The sequence below is a fragment of the Crocuta crocuta genome, unplaced genomic scaffold, assembly GCF_008692635.1.
Source record: "Crocuta crocuta isolate KB4526 unplaced genomic scaffold, BGI_CrCroc_1.0 scaffold57, whole genome shotgun sequence".
Lineage (NCBI taxonomy): Eukaryota > Metazoa > Chordata > Mammalia > Carnivora > Hyaenidae > Crocuta > Crocuta crocuta.
The window spans coordinates 3092365-3113394 of record NW_027532163.1 but is presented as its reverse complement, the minus strand read 5'-3'; the positions used below and the strand labels follow the sequence as shown (position 1 = coordinate 3113394).

At 38.8% G+C, this 21030-nt stretch overlaps 1 protein-coding gene across 4 annotated transcripts in view; it reads left to right on the top strand.

Annotated features, from left to right (window-relative positions):
• The window catches only part of TBC1D19 (TBC1 domain family member 19), a 152404-nt gene that overhangs the window by 103258 nt on the left and 28116 nt on the right, over positions 1 to 21030 (top strand). For all 4 annotated transcript variants that reach the window (XM_077776582.1, XM_077776584.1, XM_077776583.1 and 1 more), the window contains 2 exons: positions 16614 to 16698; positions 19497 to 19541. In XM_077776582.1, the coding sequence (XP_077632708.1) occupies positions 16614 to 16698; positions 19497 to 19541 (130 nt within the window). The remainder of the gene's footprint in view (positions 1 to 16613; positions 16699 to 19496; positions 19542 to 21030) is intronic.

The window sequence follows — 21030 nt, the reverse complement described above, 5'->3', positions numbered from 1 at the left end:
TGATCTTCCTTCTGATAGAGTCAGAAGATCAGTGGTAGCCTAAGGCTATATCACATGCCTATGTCGTTTGCTTCACCTGGTTTCATCACGTAGGCATTTCATTATCTCACATCCTCACAGAAGGAAGAAAGTGAGCACAGTTATGAGACATTCTGTAACATTGTGTTATAGTTGTTCTACTTTATTATAATTGTTCTTAATCTCTTACTATGCCTTACTTTAGAAATTAAACTTTACCGTAAGGATGTGTATATAGGAAAAACCATACTGTATATATAAGTTTCCATACTGTCTGTGATTTCAGGCATCCAGTGGGGGTCTTAGAATGTATTCCCTACAGATAAGGGGGGACTATTGTATATTCATTTTTGCCGCTCCCACCCAAACCTGGAAAACTTACAAGTGACTGAGTCTGACAAACAGGATTATTTTATGAACAATGGATGTATTCTCTGAGAAAAGCAGAATGGTCATCAGTAAATATTTACTGATCTCTGTAGTGTACGTAAATTATATTACCTTTGATGGGCTTAGATTCTAGCTAAGACAAAACAACATAAAAAATATTTTGCAATTGTTTTAATGTCGGATATAAATTAATGTCACACATAGTAATACTGGAGTGTGTTTGCACCTTTATTTTTCATTTCTTATCAATATTTTCATCCAATTGTATTTTTTTAGATTTGAAATAATTTTTTTCAGTAACATATCTCATGGCCTTTCCTACTTTTAGTACTTCAGTAATAACACGAGAAAAGCTTTAATGTGGATCTTTATCCCTGTAACATAAAGAAAAGGATAATTATCATGCCTAAGCTTTGACTTAGAAATTATGCAGAACTAGATTTTCCTCATGTTGACAGTTATTAAGGAAACACTTTCCATGATCATACCTTTAAAAAAACATTTTTTTTAAATCCTTACTTTTGAGAGAGGGAAAGAGAGTGTGAATGGGGGAGGGGCAAAGAGAGAGGGAGAAGCAGAATCCGAGGCAGGCTCCAGGCTCTGAGCTGTCAGCATAGAGCCCGACGTGGGCCTCGAACCCAAGAACCGTGAGATCATGACCTGAGCCAAAGTCAGACACTTTAACCAACTGAGCCACCCAGGCGCCCCCATGACCATACCTTTTAATGACTTATTTTACAAGTAGTCTGACTTATAGAGAGAAGTTCATTTTCTGTAATAAAAATATATGCATTGAAAACAGTATTATCATAAATTGAGTTCTGATTTTTCTCTGGGAAAAAATTTATTCAGATATGTGCCTGTATGTGTGTGCGTGAGAGAGAGAGAAGACAGATGGAAGTTTGTTTTTATTTTGTTTCTGTTTGCATCATTAATGACAAGCTTTCCTTTGGCAAAACTGCTTAGGTATGCAATGATCCTATGAGGAAGTTGTTGGTGATAATGGAGCAAATTCATGTTTCTGACCATGCCCTGGGACCCAACCCATTTACTGAGTTTGGTGACTAGCCTACAAAATGCCACAGGTGGCATTTCTGTGTCCATCAACAGATGAGGAAAGCTCCAATAATCCCTCTCTAAGGAAGACCTGGGTCTATGTTACAATGTCACACCAGGCACTGGTCCTGAGTGACTCATGGTAGTTACCTAAATTTTATAGGCAACAACTCTGAATATTATAGAAATAATGTTTTGAGTAATAAGTCACCTTTTTAGTATTCCAAAGTTTAGCTTTTATTTTGCATGAAATTCTTCAAAATGCTTTGTGATATTGAAATTTTTAGATTGTCGATTTTAAGATGTGTTCAGAAAATGCCCCTTACTCCATGTAAGTCAATGGGGGAAATTTAATCATTTTGGGGTTCTAGTATAACACGACAACCTAAAAAAGTTAACAGATGGTCCACAGTGTATAAAACATTCATAAGGAAGAATTCCTGTATAGTAAAGGGAAGACATGGGATTTACTCCTGCTGTGTGGTAAGCCTGCTAGCCTCTGCTTGCTTTATCTAGCATATGCTCAGCAGTAGCGACACATGAAAGTACATATGCCACAGTTACAGATATTTAATGCCACTGGATGGAGTTTAACAAAGGCCCAAGGGCAGTCAAATATCACTTAGTCAAGTCTCCATATCACATTATATCAAGTGTGCTTTGATACAGGTACTGTGTTAGGTGCTGCATAAAAAGATTTTATTCAGCTCACATTTTAGTGGAAAATGAGGGGAAAGGCAGATGCAAGGTCATAATTTGATAAATGTCTTGATACAAGTTTGTGTAATGATCCATGCAAATACAGTTAAAGCGGGTATAAATTCTAGTAGTCTACAGTTTAGTGGTGGCTTTGGAATAGAAATGTTATAAGAAATGTCTGGTTCTTAAAGGCAAGGAATTTGGAGGAGAATGGGACAACAAAAATGAACACGAACCACGTGCAGCCAGGAACTGGCGAGGAGATTAGCTGAGCGTGGCGGTGAGCAGCCCTCGCGGTTCAGGTTAGCATTACGGAGCCCCTGATTCAGAGCAAGGCCTGTGTGAGCAGACGGCAGAGGACAAATGCAGATATGCCAATATCATGATCTATCTTTATGATCACTTCCTCTTGAATACGTGTTCAACTCCCTTGCCTTCCTCCCACTTTCTAATAGCAATTACCTGACGAAACCTCAACCCTGCTTGAGTACAATTCTCTACCAGTTCTGTGGTGGCAGTGTGTATTTGAATGTGGCTGGAGAAAAACATGCAACTAGCTGTGCTTCATTCATTCATTCATTCATTCATTCATTCATTTATAGCCAGCACTAGCAGGGGAGAGGGGCAAAAGGAGGGAGGAGGGAGAGAGAGAGAGAATATCCCAAGCCGGCTCCACACTAGCATGGAGCCAGATGTGGGGCCATGAGATCATGGCCTAAGCCGAAATCAAGAGTCAGATATTCAATCTACTGAGTCACCAGGTGTTCCTGTACTTTAAATTCATGACCACTGACCTGCAGAGAGTCAGTTTTTACTTCTCCCCAGATATTCTACTTCATTTCCCTAGCCCAGTCATCCATCCGTTCTGTTAATCTGTCCAGTCTCTTCGATGACTTTGCACACTTCCTGTCTCTTCATACCTCCCTCCACCTCTTTTTCAGATGATGGCTTTGAGTCCTGTTTTCTGAAAAATGTGAAAGCTCTGAGAAGAGACCCCACACACACATATTCCCACCACCACATGTACTGCATCTGCCTGCATCTGCACCCATGTACACAGCTCTCCTTTCGTGTTACTAGAGATAAGCTGCCCTCGCTTTTGTCTATGACAAAACCAATCTTTACACCTGGACACTAAAACCCATGTCCCTTTGGTACTCAAAAGTAGTACAGTTGTTAGGTTTTCCTTTTTTTTTTAAGTTTATTTATTTATTTTGAGAGAGAGGGAGAGAGAGTGAACATGTGAGCAGGGGAGGGGCAGAGAGAGAGAGAGAGAAAGACAAAGAGAGAATCCCAAGCAGACTCCAGCCAGTCAGTGCAGAGCCCCACGAGGAGTTCACACTCACAGACCATGAGTCATGACCTGAGTTGAAATCAAGAGTCAGATGCTTCACTGACTGAGCCAGCCAGGTGCCCTTATTACTTTTTCTACTGTCAATTTTCTCCTATCTATCGGATCACTCCTCTCAGTATACAAGTATGCTGTCATGCCTTTCATCTAAAAAAAACATAGCAAAATAAAATGAAACAAAAATCTTTCTTAATCCCTCTTCTTCCCACTACAACTCCATTCCTCTATTCCCTTATTCAGCAAAACTTCTTTTGACAACTCTGTATTATTTTCAATTTCTATCCTCCTATTCTCTCTTGAATCCTCCTTTATTACTTTTCTTTTTGCCCAACTGTTCCACTAAAGTCACAAGCGACTTCATACTGTGGAATCTACTTCCCACTTCTCATCTTACTCATTTCATTCAATTTGTCACCCCCTCTCCTTGTCTTCTCTTTATTCACTTGTCTTTCTAGGATATTATGCCTTTTGGTTTCCTTCTGTCTTACCATCTGGCATTCTCATTCACCTTCTGGTTTCTCCTCATCTCCCTGTCTTACCCTGGAGTACCCCCAAGGACAAGTCCTTGAACCTCTTTTCTGTCTTTTACTCTTTGCCTTTGGCGATCTCATCTTTCCTCATGGCTTTATATCAGCTATGTACTGACAGCTCCCCATTTTGTATCTCTTTCTGGACCTCTCCCTTAAACTCCAGGCTTACTTATGTGCTCCCAGGGGGCTCTTCTTCTGCCAAAAATCCTATTACTCCAGGCTCATTTCCTGACCACTTTTAGGTCCCTAATTTAAGTAGCACTTTTCCTAGTATATACTTGGTGCATGTGTGCATGCATTATCTGTGTCTGCATTATTTTTTTCCATTGCAGTTAGTATGTGATATACAATATTATTTTGAACAGTTCCTACCACATAGTATGTGTTCAATAAATACTTGTTGGATGGAGAGAGGGAGGGAAGAGAGAGAGAGGTAGGGAGGGAGAGAGAGCAAGCCTTCAAAGGTAGATTTCAGTAACGGGCTAAATATGCAGGTTGAGATCGATGTTATAATCAAGAATGACTGGATTTTCTGGTTTTGGATAGTTAAAAGCATGGTGGCTCTGGGAATTCAGATTAGACATACAGAAAGAATGTATAGGTTGGAAGTCATGGACACAGAGAAGGGAAGATTTTAAAATTTTGTTTTTCTGTTATAAGAATGTGATTAGAAATGAGAGCCCATGCCTAAGCAAGAAACTAGGCCAGAAAGAAGCCTTCATTTTTTATTTTTCTCCCAGTATTCTCCAGTCATTGCAAGAGAGATTATTAGCACTGTTATCATCTATTTATGCATTGGCTGTTAGACTCCAGGTCTACTGTAGCTATTTTATATACTTTAAAAGTATTTCTTATCTGTCAGGTAGGTTTATTCCCATTTTACAGATGAAGAAGCAGAGGCTCAGAGCCCAAGCTCATACATCTACCAGGACCCCAGGCCAGGTCTGCCCAATTTCAAAGCCTTTGTAAGCCACTTTGCCCTTTAGTTTATGAAAAATCAAATCAGGGAAGAGTGTTTTAAAAATTGTTTTTGAAAACATATCATTTGAAATTCTCCAAATTGACTTGAATAAAAATGCAAGAGCACAAGTGAAAAAAAGCGTATAATAGCTCTAAGTGATTTCCAATCAGTAACCATTGTTTCTTATGTGCCTTTAATAACATTTCTTAGAAACATTCACCCTAAATATTTTTTCAAGACACTAAAGAAAACTATAGGCTCGAGTAAATCTTTTGTAGCTATATGTAGACATTTTAGGTGTAATTCTGCAAAATAAACTGTAGTTGAGACTTAACACATGCAGGTTCTTAGAGCTCTTCTAAATAATTTAAGTCCTTACCATGTGTAACCTCATCCTCATAAAGTTCAGTTTCACTTAATTACTAAGTAATCAAAGTTAAACTTTCTAGTTAATTTTCTAGTTAATATCTGGTTAATTGAAATTGCCATCTTTATATAATCACAACTTTAAAAACAAAAAGTTTGTCCATTTATTTTGAGAGAGAGAAAGAGAGCACATGTGAGTTGGAGAGGGGCAGAGAGAGGGTGAGAGAGAGAATCCCAAGCAGGCTCTGCACTGCCAATGTAGAGCTCAGCATGGAGCTCAAACCCACCAACCACGAGATCATGACCTGAGCCAAAATTGGTTTCAGGAGTAGAATTCATTGATTCATCACTTACATACAACACCCAGTGCACATCACAAATGCCTTCCTTTATACCCATCACCTATCTAAGCCACCCATCTAGCCCACCTCCCTCCGTCAACCCCGTAGTTTGTTCTCTATCATTAAGAGTCTCTTGAGGTTTGTTTCCCTTTCTTCCCCCTCTTCCCATACGTTTATCTGTTTTATTTCTTAAATTCCACATATGAGTGAAATTATATGGTATTATCTTTCTCATTCACTTATTTTGCTTATCATCATACATTCTAGCTTCATCCATGTAGTTGCAGATGGCACGATTTCATTCTTTTTTGATGGCTGAGTAATATTCCACTGATATACATACAGCACATCTTTTTTTTTTTAATTTTTTAAATTTATTTCTGAGAGACAGAGAGAGAGTGTGAGCAGGGGAGGGTCATAGAGAGAGGGATACACAGAATCTGAAACAAGCTCCAGGCTCTGAGCTAGCTGTCAGCACAGAGCCCGATGCGGGGCTTGAACCCACGAATTGTGAGATTATGACCTGAGCCAAAGTCGGATGCTGAACTGTCTGAGCCACCCAGGTGCCCCAACACATCTTCTTTGTTCATTTATCAGTTGATGGACATTTGGGCTCTGTTCATAGTTTAGCTATTGTTGATAAAGCTCTACAAGCATTGGGTTTTTGAGTCTGTATTTTTGTATCATTTGGGTAAATACCTAACAGTGCAGTTGCTGGATTATAGAGTAGGTCTGTACCATAGGTCCAAGGGGCTGCACCAACAGTGCAAAAGGATTCCCCTCTCTTTGCATCATCAATACCTGTTGTTTCTTGTGTTGTTAATTTTAGCCATTCTGATAGGTGTGAGGCAGTATCTTATCATGGTTTTGATTTTTATTTCTCTGATGATGAGTGATGTTGAGTATCTTTTGAGGTGTCTGTTAGCCATCTGGAAAGATGTCTTCTTTGGGAAAGATTCTATTCATGTCTTTTACCCATTTCTTCACTAGATTATTTGTTTTTGGGGTGTTGAGTTTGGAAAGTCTTTTATAGACTCTGGATACTAACCCTTATCAGATATCTTGTTTCCAAATATATTCTCCAATTCCATAGGCTGCCTTTTAGTTTTGTCAATTACTTCCTTCACTGTGCAGAAGCTTGTTATCTTGATGAAGTCCCAATAGTTCATGTTTGCTTCTGCTTCCCTTGCCTTTGGCGAGGAAGAAGTCGCTCCAGCTGAGATCAAAGAGGTTGCTGCCTGTGTTCTCCTCTAGGATTTTGATGGTTTCCTGTCTCACATTCAAGTCTTTCATCCATGTGGAATTTATTTTTGTGTATGGTGTAAAAAAGTGGTCCAGTTTCATTCTTCTGCATGTTGCCATCCAGTTTTTCCAACACCATTTGTTAAAGAGACTGCCTTTTTTCCATTGAATATTCTTTTCTGCTTTGTCAAAGATTCATTGACTATCCAGTTGTGGGTCTATTTCTGGGTTTTCTATTCTGTTCTGTTGATCTATGTATCTGTTTTTGTGCCAGTATCACACTGTCTTGATGACTCGATGACAGCTTTGTAATATAACTTGATATCCAGAATTATGATGCCTCCAGTTTTGCTTTTCTTTTTCAGGATTGCTTTGGCTATTTGGGGTCTTTTGTGGTTCTATACACATTTTAGGATTGTTTGTTCTAGCTCTGCAAAAAATGCTGGTGGCATTTTTCTAAGGAGGGCATTAAATGTGTAGATTGCTTTGGGTAGTATAGACATTTTACCAATGTTTGTTCTTCCAATCCATGAGCATGGAATACTTTTCCATTTCTTTGTGTCCTCTTCAGTTTTTTTATGTATTTGATAGTTTTCAGAGCTGTTTTTTTCCTGGTTGGTTTTCTTTTGTACTTGTTTGTTTGTTTGTTTTCACCTCTCGGTGTTTTTTTTTCCCTTATGTATTGAATTGTTTTTGGTGCAGTTGCAAATAAGATAGATTCCTTGATTTTGTTATTTCTATATAGAAATGTAACAGATTTCTGCACCCTGATTTTATATCCTGAAACTTTGCTAAATTCATGCATTAGTTCTAGCAGGTTTTTTGGGTGACTCAGGTTTTCTACATAAAGTATCGTGATATCTGCAAATAGTGAAAGTTTGACTTCTTCCTTGCTGCTTTGGATGCCTTTTATTTCTTTTTGTTGTCTGATTGCTGAGGCTAAGACTTCCAGTACTATGTTAAATAGTAATGGTGAGAGTGGACATCTTTGTCTTGTTCCTGACCATAAGGGTAAGGGTCTCATTTTTTTCCCACTGAGGATGATATTAGCTATGGGTCTTTCATATATGGCCTTTATAATGTTGAGGTATGTTCCATCTACCCCTACTTTGTTGAGAGTTTTTATCAAGAATGGATGATATATTTTTCAAATGCTTTTTCTGCCTCTATTGACAGGATCACATGGTTCTTATTCTTTGTTTTATTAATATGATAAATCATGTTGATTAATTTGCCAATATTGAACCAGCCCTGCAGCCCAGGAACAAATCCCACTTGATCATGGGGAATAACTCTTTTAATGTACTGTTGAATTCAGTTTGCCAGTATCTTGTTGATAATTTTTGCATCCATATTCCTCAGGGATATTGACCTGTAATTCTCCTTTTTAGTGGAGGTCTTTGTCTAGTTTGAAATCAAGGTAATGCTTGCTACATAGAATGAGTCTGGAAGTTTTCCTTCCATTTCTACTTTTTTGGAACAGTTTGAGAAGAATATGTATTAACCCTCCTTTACAAGTCTGGTAGAATTCCCCTGTGAAGCCATCTGGCCCAGGATTCTTATTTGTCGGGAAATTTTTGATTACTGATTCAATTTCTTTGCTGGCTATGGGTCTGTTCAAATTCTCTATTTATTCCTGTTTCAGTTTTGCTAGTTTGTGAGTTTCTAAGAGTTTGTCCATTTCTTCCTGATTGCCCAGTTTGTTGGAATATAATTTTTCATAGTATTCTCTGATAATTGCTTGTATTTCGGAGGAATTGGTTGTGATAAGCCCATTTTCATTTTGATTTTATCTATTTAGGTCCTCTCTCTTTTCTTTTTGAGAAGTCTGGCTAGGGGTTTATCAGTTTTGTTTATTTTTTCAAAACACCAGCTCTTAGTTTCATTGATCTGTTCTACTGCTTTGTTTGTTTGTTTCTATATTGTTTATTTCTGCTCTAATCTTTACTGTTTCCCTTTTTCTGCTGGGTTTAGGCTTTATTTGCTGTTTCTTTTCTACTTCCTTGAGATGTAAGGTTAGGTTGTATGTTTGGAATCTTTCTTGCTTCTTGAAATAAGCCTGAATTGCAAAATACTTCCTTAGGACTGCCCTTGTTCCATCCCGAAAATCAAAAACCTTTGGTCTGTCACATTTTCCTATAAATTGGAGTTATAGATATCAGAAAGAATATAAAATTATTATCAAGTATAGATGTATAAAAATTAAAAGGAATTAACTGAAAGCTATTATAACTAATAAAGTAATTAAATGCATATTTATCAAATAAAATNCTCTTCTAAATATGAGAAGTAATCATTTAAAATATATAATGGAAGATAAAGAGTTAGCGTAAGAGGCTGAACTCACTCACAAAGCCCCCTTCCACTATAAACATGAAGAAATACTTGATAGAGATAATAAAGAATGTGAATACACAGCCAAATATTCATCACAGTTTTCAGTGATGATACCCTTTGACTGGACAATTTGATTTCTATATATTTGTCCTACAGAGATATTCATATATGTGTGATATGACACAGTAAAAGGCAAATTATTTTGGCACTGCCAGAAATAGCATAAAATTGAAAATTATTTAAATATTCTTTTATAGGGGACTAACCCATTAAATAAATTATGGTTTATACTTATAATGAAATGCAGTGTAGCTGTTAAAATGAAGCAGCTCTATATAAAGTAGCAAAGTGTTCATATATGCTGGTGTGAAAGGATGTCTAAAATTCATGTTAAGTTTAAAAAAAAAAAAAACAGTGACACCGGGTGGCTCAGTTGGTTGAGCATCCGACTCTTGGTTTGCGTGCAGGTCATTATCTCCCAGTTCATGAGTTCGAGCCTCAAGTCAGCCTCCTTGCTGCTAGTGCGGAGCCTGCTTGGAATTCTCTGTCTCCCTCTCTCTGCCCCTCCCCTACTCGTGCGCTCTCTCTCTCTCTCTCTCTCAAAATTAATTGATTTTAAAAATATTTAAAAAAAAAAAAACAGATATGTTCTACCTTTTGAGCTGAAACTGCTGTTGTGAAAGTTCCCAATAACTGAATCCAATGACCAATGGTCAGTCCTTCTCTTAACTGATCCCTTGACAACATTTAGCCCAGTTGTGTCCTTTCTTCACTTGGCTTTTAAGACACCACACTCTTTCTGGTTCTTCTCTTTCTTTACTGGTCATCAAAGGCGAACCTAGCATTTTGGGAACCTAAAGCTTATATAATTTGGGAAACCTTTTAAAGATAGAGAATATAATGTTACAAATAAATCATAACTAGTTAAGAGCACACAGAGTTGTTTAGAAAAAGGGGCAAAATCATGATAAATTATTAGAAAGGTAAGAAATTTAGGGCTTATTTTTCTGAGATCATATTAGGCAGTTTACTAGAAATTCATACATAGAAATGTTTTCTGACCACACAGTGGCTTCCTCTCCTTATTTAGAGCAAGCTATGCCTCCCAGCAATTCCCAGCACTCAAAGGCACCCATGCTAATGAGAAGTCCTAACACCTCTTCACTGGGATCATGGGAAATCCACCTCTGTTGGTTACTCCTCAGTCTCTAAGACTAGTTCCTTTCCTTCTTCTTCATATCCTTTTTTTTTTTAAACTTTTTTTTTTAATGTTTTATTTATTTCTAGGAGAGAGAGAGACAGCGTGAGCAGGGGAGGGTCAGAGAGAGAGGGAGTCACAGACTGAAACAGGCTCCAGGCTCTGAGCTGGCAGTCAGCACAGAGCCCGACGCGGGGCTCGAACCCACGAACCGCGAGATCATGACCTAAGCGAAAGTCGGACGCTTAACCGACTAAGCCACCCAGGCGCCCCTCCTTCTTCTTCATATCTTAAGTTAAAGTGCCTCAGGTCTCAGTTCTTGGTTTTTTTTCTAGTTATACTCACTTACTGATTTCACCAAGCTCAACTATCTTATGATTTCCATTATCATCTATATGTTGATAACTTCTAAATTTATATCTTCATTCCAAACTTCTCTCCCAGTACTCTAGGCTGGGATCTCCAACTGCCTATTCAGGACCTCCATTTAGGTTTTTGGAGATATCCCAAATTTAGTATCTTGAAAACTGAAACCCTGATCTCACTCCTAAAATTGTTCCACTCAATTTGCCCTATTTCAACTGATGGTAACTTACTCTATCTTTCCACTTATTCAAATCAAGCATCCTTCCACTTGGCATCATCCTTGATTCCTATTTTTCTCTCACACACACCATTCAATTTGTTAACAAATCCTGTCGTTCCTGCCTTTACATTATATTTAGAATTTGACTACTTTTCCACCATGTTGCAAGATGAATTCCCAGGGCAGCAGAGTCAGATTGAGATTAGCATGCCAAAGATTTACTATGGAATGCTCTTGGGATCCACAGCTGTAGAAGAGCAGTCAATGAAGTAGGATTGAGCAGAGGAAGAAGTCTAACTGCCATGTAAATGGAAGCCTCAACTAATGCTGCAGAGTTCTAAAGATGGGATAAGCCCTCAGACCTTTCCTGAGATGGGGGCAAGAAGCCCAGACCTTTTTCCCATGTACCAGTTGTCATTGGATACGGGCCATTCCAGAAAAGGGGCATGATCCTTGAGCAGAATAGCTCTCTTCAGCAGAGGCATTCCCTGAAAGGAGCCGACTCCTAATGGTAGCTGAGGATTGTCTGCCTCATCACTACTAGCAGCTAAGTCCTTTATTCCTGAAGAGAATCCGGATGGCATATCCCAGCGCCCAATACACACTACTACCATCTTAATCCAAGCCATTGTCAGTAGTTTCCTATAGGGTCTCCCTCCTGCCCTTACCTTCCTTGGCCAATACTTTTCACAATGGCTAGAGTGACCCCTATAAAATAGAAATTAGTTCATCTCACTGCCCTGCGGAAAATCCTGCAGTGGCTCTCCATTTCAGTGAAGGCCAGTATCCTGACAATGGCCTGCAATGCCTTGCATAATTTGGTCTGTCTTTACCTTTCTCATCTATCTCTTCCCACTCATCTGCTCTAGCCATATTCATGCTGTTCCTCTGACATTATTAGGCATAGTCCTGCCTTAGTACCTGTTTGATTGTTGACTCTTCTGCCTGGAATGCTCTACCTCTGACTATCTGTATGTTAAGTTTCTCAAGTCCTTTCAAGTCTCTGAGATGTTACCTTCTCAATGACACCTACTCTGGCCACTCTTTTAAATGGCAACCATCTTTTCCCATTTCCCCTTTAGTGGGTTTTCACAGCACTTACCACCTTATATACTATGTAATATAATTATTCATAAATATGATTCCCACCATAATTAAGCTCCATTTAATGTCTATCTCCTTTGTTGTATCCCAAGCACTGAGCACCTAGAACAGTGCCTGGTGCATTGTAGAAACAGAAGGAAAGAATTAGTGGACTGATTTTATTTTATTTTTTTAATGTTTTACTTATTTCTGAGAGAGAGAGAGAGAGACAGCATGAGCAAGGGAGGGTCAGAAAGAGAGGGAGACACAGAATCTGAAGACAGGCTCCAGTTTTTGAGCTGTCAGTACAGAGTCCGACGCAGGGCTCGAACCACAAACCATGAGATCATGACCTGAGCTGAAGTTGGACACTTAACCAACTGAGCCACCCAGGCACCCCAGTGGACTGATTTTAAAAGATAACATCTGAGGCGCCTGGGTTTATGGCTTAAGCGTTTGACTTCGGCTCAGGTTATGATCTCACAGTTTGTGGGTTCGAGCCCCACATTGGGCTCTGTGCTGACAGCTTGGAGCCTGGAGACTGCTTTGGATTCTGTGTCTCCCTCTCTCTCTGCCTTCCTCCACTCACGCTCTGTCTCTCTCTCTCTCAAAGATAAATGAATGAATGAATGAATGAATGAATGAATGAATAAATAAAAGATAACATCTGTAGAAGTCATTTAGAATAGAGCACATAATAAAAGTAATTAAGAGATATGGCAGGTTGAGTAAGTGTAGGTCAGTCCTACATGTCAGAGGTGTCAGGTAGAAGTGAATAGAGAATGGAGGGAAGGCATCATTCAAAATGATAATGGCTAAGAATTTTCCAGAAATGTGGATAAACAAAATTTAAAATTGAAGAAACATGACAGTCTTGAGCCATATAAATAAAAACAAACCCAGGGGTGCCTAGGTGGCTTATTTGGTTAACCTTCTGACTCTTAGTTTCAGCTCAGGTCATGGTCTTGCAGTTTGTGAGTTTAAGCCCCTCATCAGGCTCTGTGCTGGCAGTGCAGAACCTGCTTGGAATTCTCTCTCTCCTTTCTCTGCCCCTCCACTGTTTGTGTGTTCTATCTCTCTCTCTCTCTCTCAAAAATAAATAAATAAATAAATAAACTTTAAAAAATAAAAATAAGCCCCAAATTAAATCTGTAGTGGGGAAAATAGAGTATAGAATAAAATTAAAATTGGTAGTAGTGATTGCAGCTAACATTTTGATAATATCCTCCATGTTCAGGTACTTTTCTACACACTTTATGTATGTTAATTAACACCTACAATAGCCTCTGATGTAGATATTCTTAGGGTATGCATATTATGTATGAGGAAACTGAAACACCAAGAATTCTGGTAACTTGCACAACATCACACAGCTAGTAAGTCATGGGGCTGGAACTTCTACTGCAGTGGTGCAGTTTCAAAATAAATTCTATATCAGTTAATGATTTTACCACAAAATGAGTTTATCAATAATGTTAGGCAAGTGGCAAGATTTCATTCTTTTTTGTGGCTGAGTAATATTCTGTTGTATTTATATACCACACCTTCTTTATCCATTCATCTCTCTTGCCATTTGCAACAACATGAATGAATCTGGAACATATTTTACTAAGTGAAACAAGTCATATAGAGAAAGACAAATACCATAGGATTTCACTTATATGAGGAGTCTAAGAAAATGAAACAAATGACCAAACCAAAAAACAGATTTATAAATAACAGAGAACAAGCTGGTAGTTACCAGACTGGAGAGGAGTAAGGGGATGGACAAAATAGGTGAATAAGAGGCATAAGCTTCCAGTTATAAAGTAAATAAGTCATAGGAATGAAAAATACAATGTAGGGAATATAGTCAATAATATGATAACTTTGTATGGTGATAGGAGGTAACTGCACTTAGCAAGGGTTGCGTTATGTAATATATAGAATTGAGGAATCACTATGTTGTACACCTGAAACTAATATAACATTGTATATCAACTATACTTCAAGGAGAGAGAGAGAGACCTAGAGGAGAGAGAAGAGAAGAACATGTGAATTCAGAGGCAGAGATTAGAGCTGTGCAGGTTTGAGCCAAGGAATACTTGGAGACACCAGAAGCTGGAAGACGCAAGGGAGGATTCTCCCACAGAAACTTTGGGGGGAGTATGGCCCTGCCTGTACCTTGATTTTGGATTTCTGACCCTGTAGAACTGTGAGAGAATAAGTTTTTATTGTTTTAAGCCAGTAAAAAATTGCTAGACAGAATTTCCTGTTTGAATCAGGATGCACTAGATTATAGGGCGATGACAAACACGTCCAAAATCTCAGTACAGATTTATTTCTTGCTCGTGGTCATGTCCATCTGATAGGATGGGACCTAGGACTGTGTCATCCTCACTCCAGAACCTCGGCTGAGGAAGTAGCCACTGTCTAGAACACTGCTGGTTGCCGTGCAGAGGGAAAGGGAATGTGGTTACTGCTCCAGTTCTTGAAGCTTTCATTTAGGAATTGTCAAATGACACGTATGTATTTCATTGACTAAAGAGCAAATCACGTGGCCACACCTAATCCCAAAGGAGCTGGAAAAGGCAGGCTGACAGAGGGGAAGAACCAGAAATATTTGAAGAAAAACACTAAAGACTTTCATAATCTAGGTGAATGTATAGAGAATATTTTAAATGTTTAGAAGTGCAGAGGAACTTTCTAAGCATTACAGTTTTGGGAGATTTGAGCATATAAAACTTAAGAACATATCTGTGTCAAAAATAACAAATTGTTTGAGCAAAGCCATTTGAAACATAGACCAAAGGTTAGAATTCTTAATATACAAAAAATATAAACAAATCAATAATTTTAAAAACATCTATTTTAAAATGGACTAAGATGATGAGGTGGAAAATAACAAAAGAAATGCAAATGGAAAAGTATTCAACCATATTAGTAATTAAAGCAAAATGCTATTTTTATTTATAAGATGCTGATAACCTGTTCTGAAGAGAATAAGAGAAAAGATTCACTGTCTTGTTGCTGTATTTATTAAAAACAAAAACAAAACAAACTCTTTCTAGAGGACAGTTTGACAGTGCATGTCAAAAGTTTTAGATTTAAAATGCCCATCGCTTTTGACCAGATAGCTAGTCTAGTTTTAAGAACTTGAGTAAGGGTGTATATAAATATTTAGCTATAGGGAACTTTACTGCAGCATTGTTCATAGTTGGGAAAAAGTGGAAATAATTTAATGTTCAACATTTAAAGACAAGCTAGATAAACTATGTTTATTCATATAGTGGCATATTCTGCAACATTAAAAAATGTGGGCTGGGAATATTTATGTTATAATACTGAGAGAAAACAGAACAGTATGCATAACTGTTGTTTGAAAAATGTATGTACGTATGTATAAGAGCAGTCTGAAAGATATACATCAAGATATTAACACTGATGGGCTTATGGGTGTTTTTCTCTCCTTTTTTGATGATCTATATTTCCAACTTTTACCATAACAGTGTATTGCTTGTGTAGTCTTCTAAAATACAATAAAAATAAATCAGTGGCAATGGTTGGTGCACATTCACCAGTGGTCCTCACTGATGCTCGACCTCCCTATCTATTCTTTTTCTAAAGCTGGGCCCCCTTTTTATGTCCTGGACCCACAGCTTCTCCATTGGCTCCTGCTTCCTAGTCCAACCCTGACTTTGTGCCCCTGTCCTGTTAACTGGGCTTCTACCTTTTCCTGTCATTCTCGATTCTTTTCTCAGTAGCATCTTTTGAATCCCAGGTTTTCCAATACCAGGACCCAGATTGCCTATCACTAAACACCTTGGGATTGACCTCCTGCCCCCAAGTTCCAAGCTGCTCTCAGCAACCCAGTTCCCTCCTAAGGACATCCTTGATCCTGACTTTCTGCTGTTCCTTTTGTCATCCGCAGGCAGACTTGCCACACTCCACCTCCTGGTCAGGACAACCAGCTTCTGACCTGTGTCAGCTGCCTCACGTTCTGCTGAGGCCGTCCCTTCTCGGTGCCACAAGCCAGCCGCCTTCCCTGACACACCTGCATCCCCTCAGAGACTCTAGTTCCCGCTTCCTGCACTTCCCAACTGCTCTCCGCGTCACTGTAGTACCTGGTGTCGTCCTACACATGTGTCATCATGTTAAATTTCCCCCAGAGATTTCTCTTTCCGCATAGAAAACACAATAAGAGAATCAACTGGTAGTGACATACGTTATCTGCTGTTGTTTAAGGTCTACGTGGCTCGCAGTGAGAAGTCTTTGGGTGGACTTGGCCATCACAATTGGCATCCCCTGTAACACTTAGCACACGTGTACCAACAGAGGGCACTCCTCCCATTTCCAGGCACAATACTGAATTGGAAAGGCTCTACCTCAGTGCCTCCTAGGAAGGAAATAGCAATGAATTAATTACCTGTTAGAAAACAGCGCTTAATTATTTGTTTCTTCCCCTGCTGTACCTAGGTATTACTTTGTTTCTCCCGGGATACATCTGTGTTGGGTCATTTTGCGTACAACAGCGCTTCACCACCAAAATCATACATAAGAGGTAAAATTTTAGTTACAAAAAGGGAGTATTTTTTAAGACTTACAAAATCGTAACAAGACTGTTATATTTTATAGCATATATGAGTGTTGTTAAATTTTTTATTGGCCTTACTTAATGAAATTCCTCTCAGATTACTGTAACGATGCTTTCACTCCTACTCAAATCACGGCCAGCTGAGCAACTCAGCACAATCACAGTCAAGTGGTTCCCACAAACAGCACTTGATGTTACCTCCTTTATCTTTCCTGTTTGCTCTCTCCTCTATTACTGTTTTTGTCATATCTGTTGACTTTTATTTCCCCCCCCAACTATGAGTTTATCACACGAATTTGCTTTTTCTACTTATTTTTTTACCTTCTCTAAATGTTTCTCTCAAAATGTTCTACTGCACTTAAAATTTGATGTAATTTATATGCTATTAGCTCTCTAATTTCTATTTTAGTGCTTTCTGCTCTTCTTTATCACTAGCTGCCTACAAGATATTGCTATTTCAATATCCTGCTATTACCTGAACCTGAACTAATTTCAACAGGAAGCCTTTCCCAATTTCTCCTTTTTATTAAGTGGTGAACACCCAGCACTGAAAGCTTATAACCCTATTGTGTATGATCATTCTCTGTTCCCATAAGGAAAGAAACTGTTTCTCCCGTATCTCCTTAGTCTAACTGTCTGCCTGATTACTATAACCCCTGCCCTAGGATGGGCCTATATTACGTCAAACTCCCACTCTCCCTAAGCTGAGGGGGAGGGGGGCTCTCTCAATTCCACTGCTTCTAAACTGAACTTATAGAAACCTTTGGTGTGCTTGTTTGTTTCTTTAACATCATTTGCTAAAAAGCTGACTGTGGAACTTAATTATTTAATGGGTTCACCTCTAAATTCAACCAAGATTTTAAGGCCCTCTATTAGTCAATCTTAATCTAGCTAACTTGATTCCCTGATTCTTCCACATTACCATATTTATTCTGGCCTGCATATATTCCCTACATATGGAAGGATTCCCATTCCTCCACCCCAAAATCACAGGTCTTTGAAGAACTAGGCTATATCTTACTGCATCAGAAAAACATATTTTTCCTTCCTGTGTAAAGAAAAACCCAGTTCTCTCCTACTGTCTTTCTCTCCCATGTGTATCATTCACTATTCATACAAAACATTCCATTTCTGACACCAAATATGTAGGAATTTTCCCTAAAACAAGAAGCAAGTCTCTGACACCAGCTGGGTGTCCTACAACTTAACTCAATTCTGCCCTATGTACCCAGAGATAGGATCAGATCCCACAGACGAAGGGCTCAGTCCCATGAGACTGCCACCCCCTCACACACACACATACACTCTTCTGATGACAGTCAAAAACCCTATATATCACCTGTGTTTCTGACCATCCAGCTATAGATTAGAGGTTCCAACAACCTGTTTTTGGGTTCAATTAATTTGCCAGAGCGGCTCACAGAACTCAGGGAAATGTACACCTACCAGTTTATTAAAGGACGTGATAAAGGATACAGATGAACAGCCAGATGAAGACATACATAGGGCGAGGTCTAGGAGGGTCCTGAGCGTAGGAGCTTCTGTCCCCTTGGAGTTGGGGGTGTGTCATCTCCCAATGTTGATATGTTCACCCACCTGCAAGCTCTCTGAACACCTTACTATTTGGGATGATACAGAGGTGTCCACACGTAGGCATGATTAATTATTAACTCCATTTCCAGCTCCTGTCCCCCCTCTGGAAAATGCAAGATGGGGCTGAAAATTCCAGAATTCTCATCATGACTTGGTCTTTCTGGTGACCAGTCCCCATTCGGGAGTCCACCAGAGTCACCCTAGTAGAACAAAAGGCGCTCCTAGTGTCTTATCACATAGGGTTTTCACCCACTCCCGTATTTAGTACTGAGCTAGTACTCTCTCTCACCCCCTCGTTCTCTCTCCTCTACCTTTATTATTTCATCCTTCTTACTCACAGGCTCAGTGCTTGTTGTCTCCACCTAACCTACACTGCTCATGCTTCTTATTTGTCTCCTCTCTGCCACCACTCCCAACAAAAATAGTGAAAAAAATTTAATTTAAAACCTTACCTTAAAGCCAAGTGCAATAATGCAGGAGACTTTTCAATAGAAAAGTATTAGAAAAAACTATCAAGATAAAAAGCTATCTAATGATATTCAGTGGAAGGTGAGGGGAAAAAAACCTCAGAACCTTAAAAGTTGAGGGAAAGCTATTTTTTTTAACTACTGTAAACATTTGATTATGGAGAATATACTTTCATTTTCTGAAACAATTCTGCTTTCCAATATTTAGCCTCACTCTTGGACCACATGAACTGTTTTTAGGACTCAGAAAATATTACCACTATATGGTTTAAGACATTTACTTTGTAACTTTTCTGCACATTCCATAAGAATGTAAAACTAATGAGGCTCTGCAAAGCTTAGGACTTACTTTAATGAATAGATTAGAATTATTTATAATTAGCAAAACAGCTCTATGCTTCTAAATAGACGCTTCTCTTCTTAAGTGCTTAAGGCATTGGAAAGCATTTGTTCTTTTAATTATTTTGAATCAATTGCCTCATACTTAAATTGGTGTTATGACTTTAATTGATGAAAGGATTTGCTAATATCAAAAGATTATCTGGTATATTTTCAAATTAATTCTATTTCCTAAAATGAAGTGAAAGGAGATTGTACTATGGTAGTTTTAAAAATTCCATTACTAGTACATCCACAAAATTAGTTTATTTTTACAAATTTATTTTATTAATCATATTGAAACCTTCTGTGTTTTTTTTCTTACAGGAAAACTAGGACTAGAAGAATATGCAGTATTTTATCCACCAAATGGTAAGAGTAATACTATTGCTTCCTCTAGTGGGAAATAGAGAAATTACAGCTTTTATAACAAATGTGACACTGTCTGTGTTTAGATGAATAATAACTTATTATCTAAAATAAGCCTTGTATGGAATCCCTATTTTAATGAACTTCTCTATGTTTGTGGTAGGCGTACATTAAATTCTGTACACCCTCTTTGGCTTTCCTCGAAACCAGTAGTAATGTCTGTGGGGAAGCTAAGCAGACTCAGGTCCAGGGTGTTTCATTTTCCTCTGAAGGACACTGACTGGGTCCTTCCAGGACCTTCGTTCTGACTTCCCTGCAGCAGCCCTCAAATCCGTTGAGCGTATTGCCTTGGGTTATGCTCTCTTGTTCTCCTAATTTGACAAGGGTGGTATTTATGAAATTAAAAGATTTTTAAGAAATATGTCAGCCAAGTAATCTATTTTAACTACATAAAGTGATCAGATGTCTAATGACCTCATTAGATATTAAATATCCCTTTGAGATTATTGGAGAGTTTCTAAGATCTGCTTTTTGGAAAAGCAATCTAGGACATCCTTTATTAGGATAACATTAGGTTGCACCCTGAAGTTCTCATACCCCGGCAGAATTAAGAACATGGGCTTTGTTACCCAGCACACCTGGGTTCAGATCCCAGTTCCTCCAGCTCATCCTATGACCTTGGTAAGTTCCAGGACTTCACTGAACTTTGGATGCATCATCTAGGCCACATGGATCAAATGAGACACAGTATCTAAAACGGCACAGACTGATATGCAGTGAGTGCTCAAAAACTGCAGCCACTACTGGTGGGTTCAGCTTTATCATTGACCCCCGCATGTGAAAGTCACACTTGTTCTGTCCACACACCCATCGGTGGGATCTCTGGGCTTCTATCACGGCCCCCCGCCCCCGCCCCACCCTTTTTCTGGGGCTCTTTTTCACACACATTCTTGGCTCTGTGTGTTCATTACTCTAAATTTATATCTACAATTCTGACCTCTGTGTAATTAACTCAGGCTTAACATATCTCATCTTAAATCCATTCATTTATGTTCCAATACCCACTGTCCAAAAACTAAAACAAAAACAAAATAAAATCAAGACCAACAACAAGAAAGCCATGCTACTTGTGTCACAATTCACTGTGCTCTCATCTAACCGAAAGTGGCCATCCTTGACTCCTCTCAGTCTTGCACGCCTATCGGGTAGTAAGTCACCAGGGCCCTCCAAGTTTTATCTTCCAAATGCATCCGGGGCCTCTCTCGTCTTCTCTTCCCCACCGTACCCGTCCTTATCCAGGCTTTACCATCTCTAGCTTATTCATTGCCACAGATCCCTAACTGGTCTCTCTTCTTCCAGTGTTTTCTAGCTTTGCCTTGTCTTTCACAGTGCTGTCTGAGCTACACATCACAAAGGAAAATCTAAAAATTGCGCTTTTTTTTCCTTCAAGTTGGCTTTTTTGAGAAAGAGTGGGGGAGGGGCAAAGAGACAT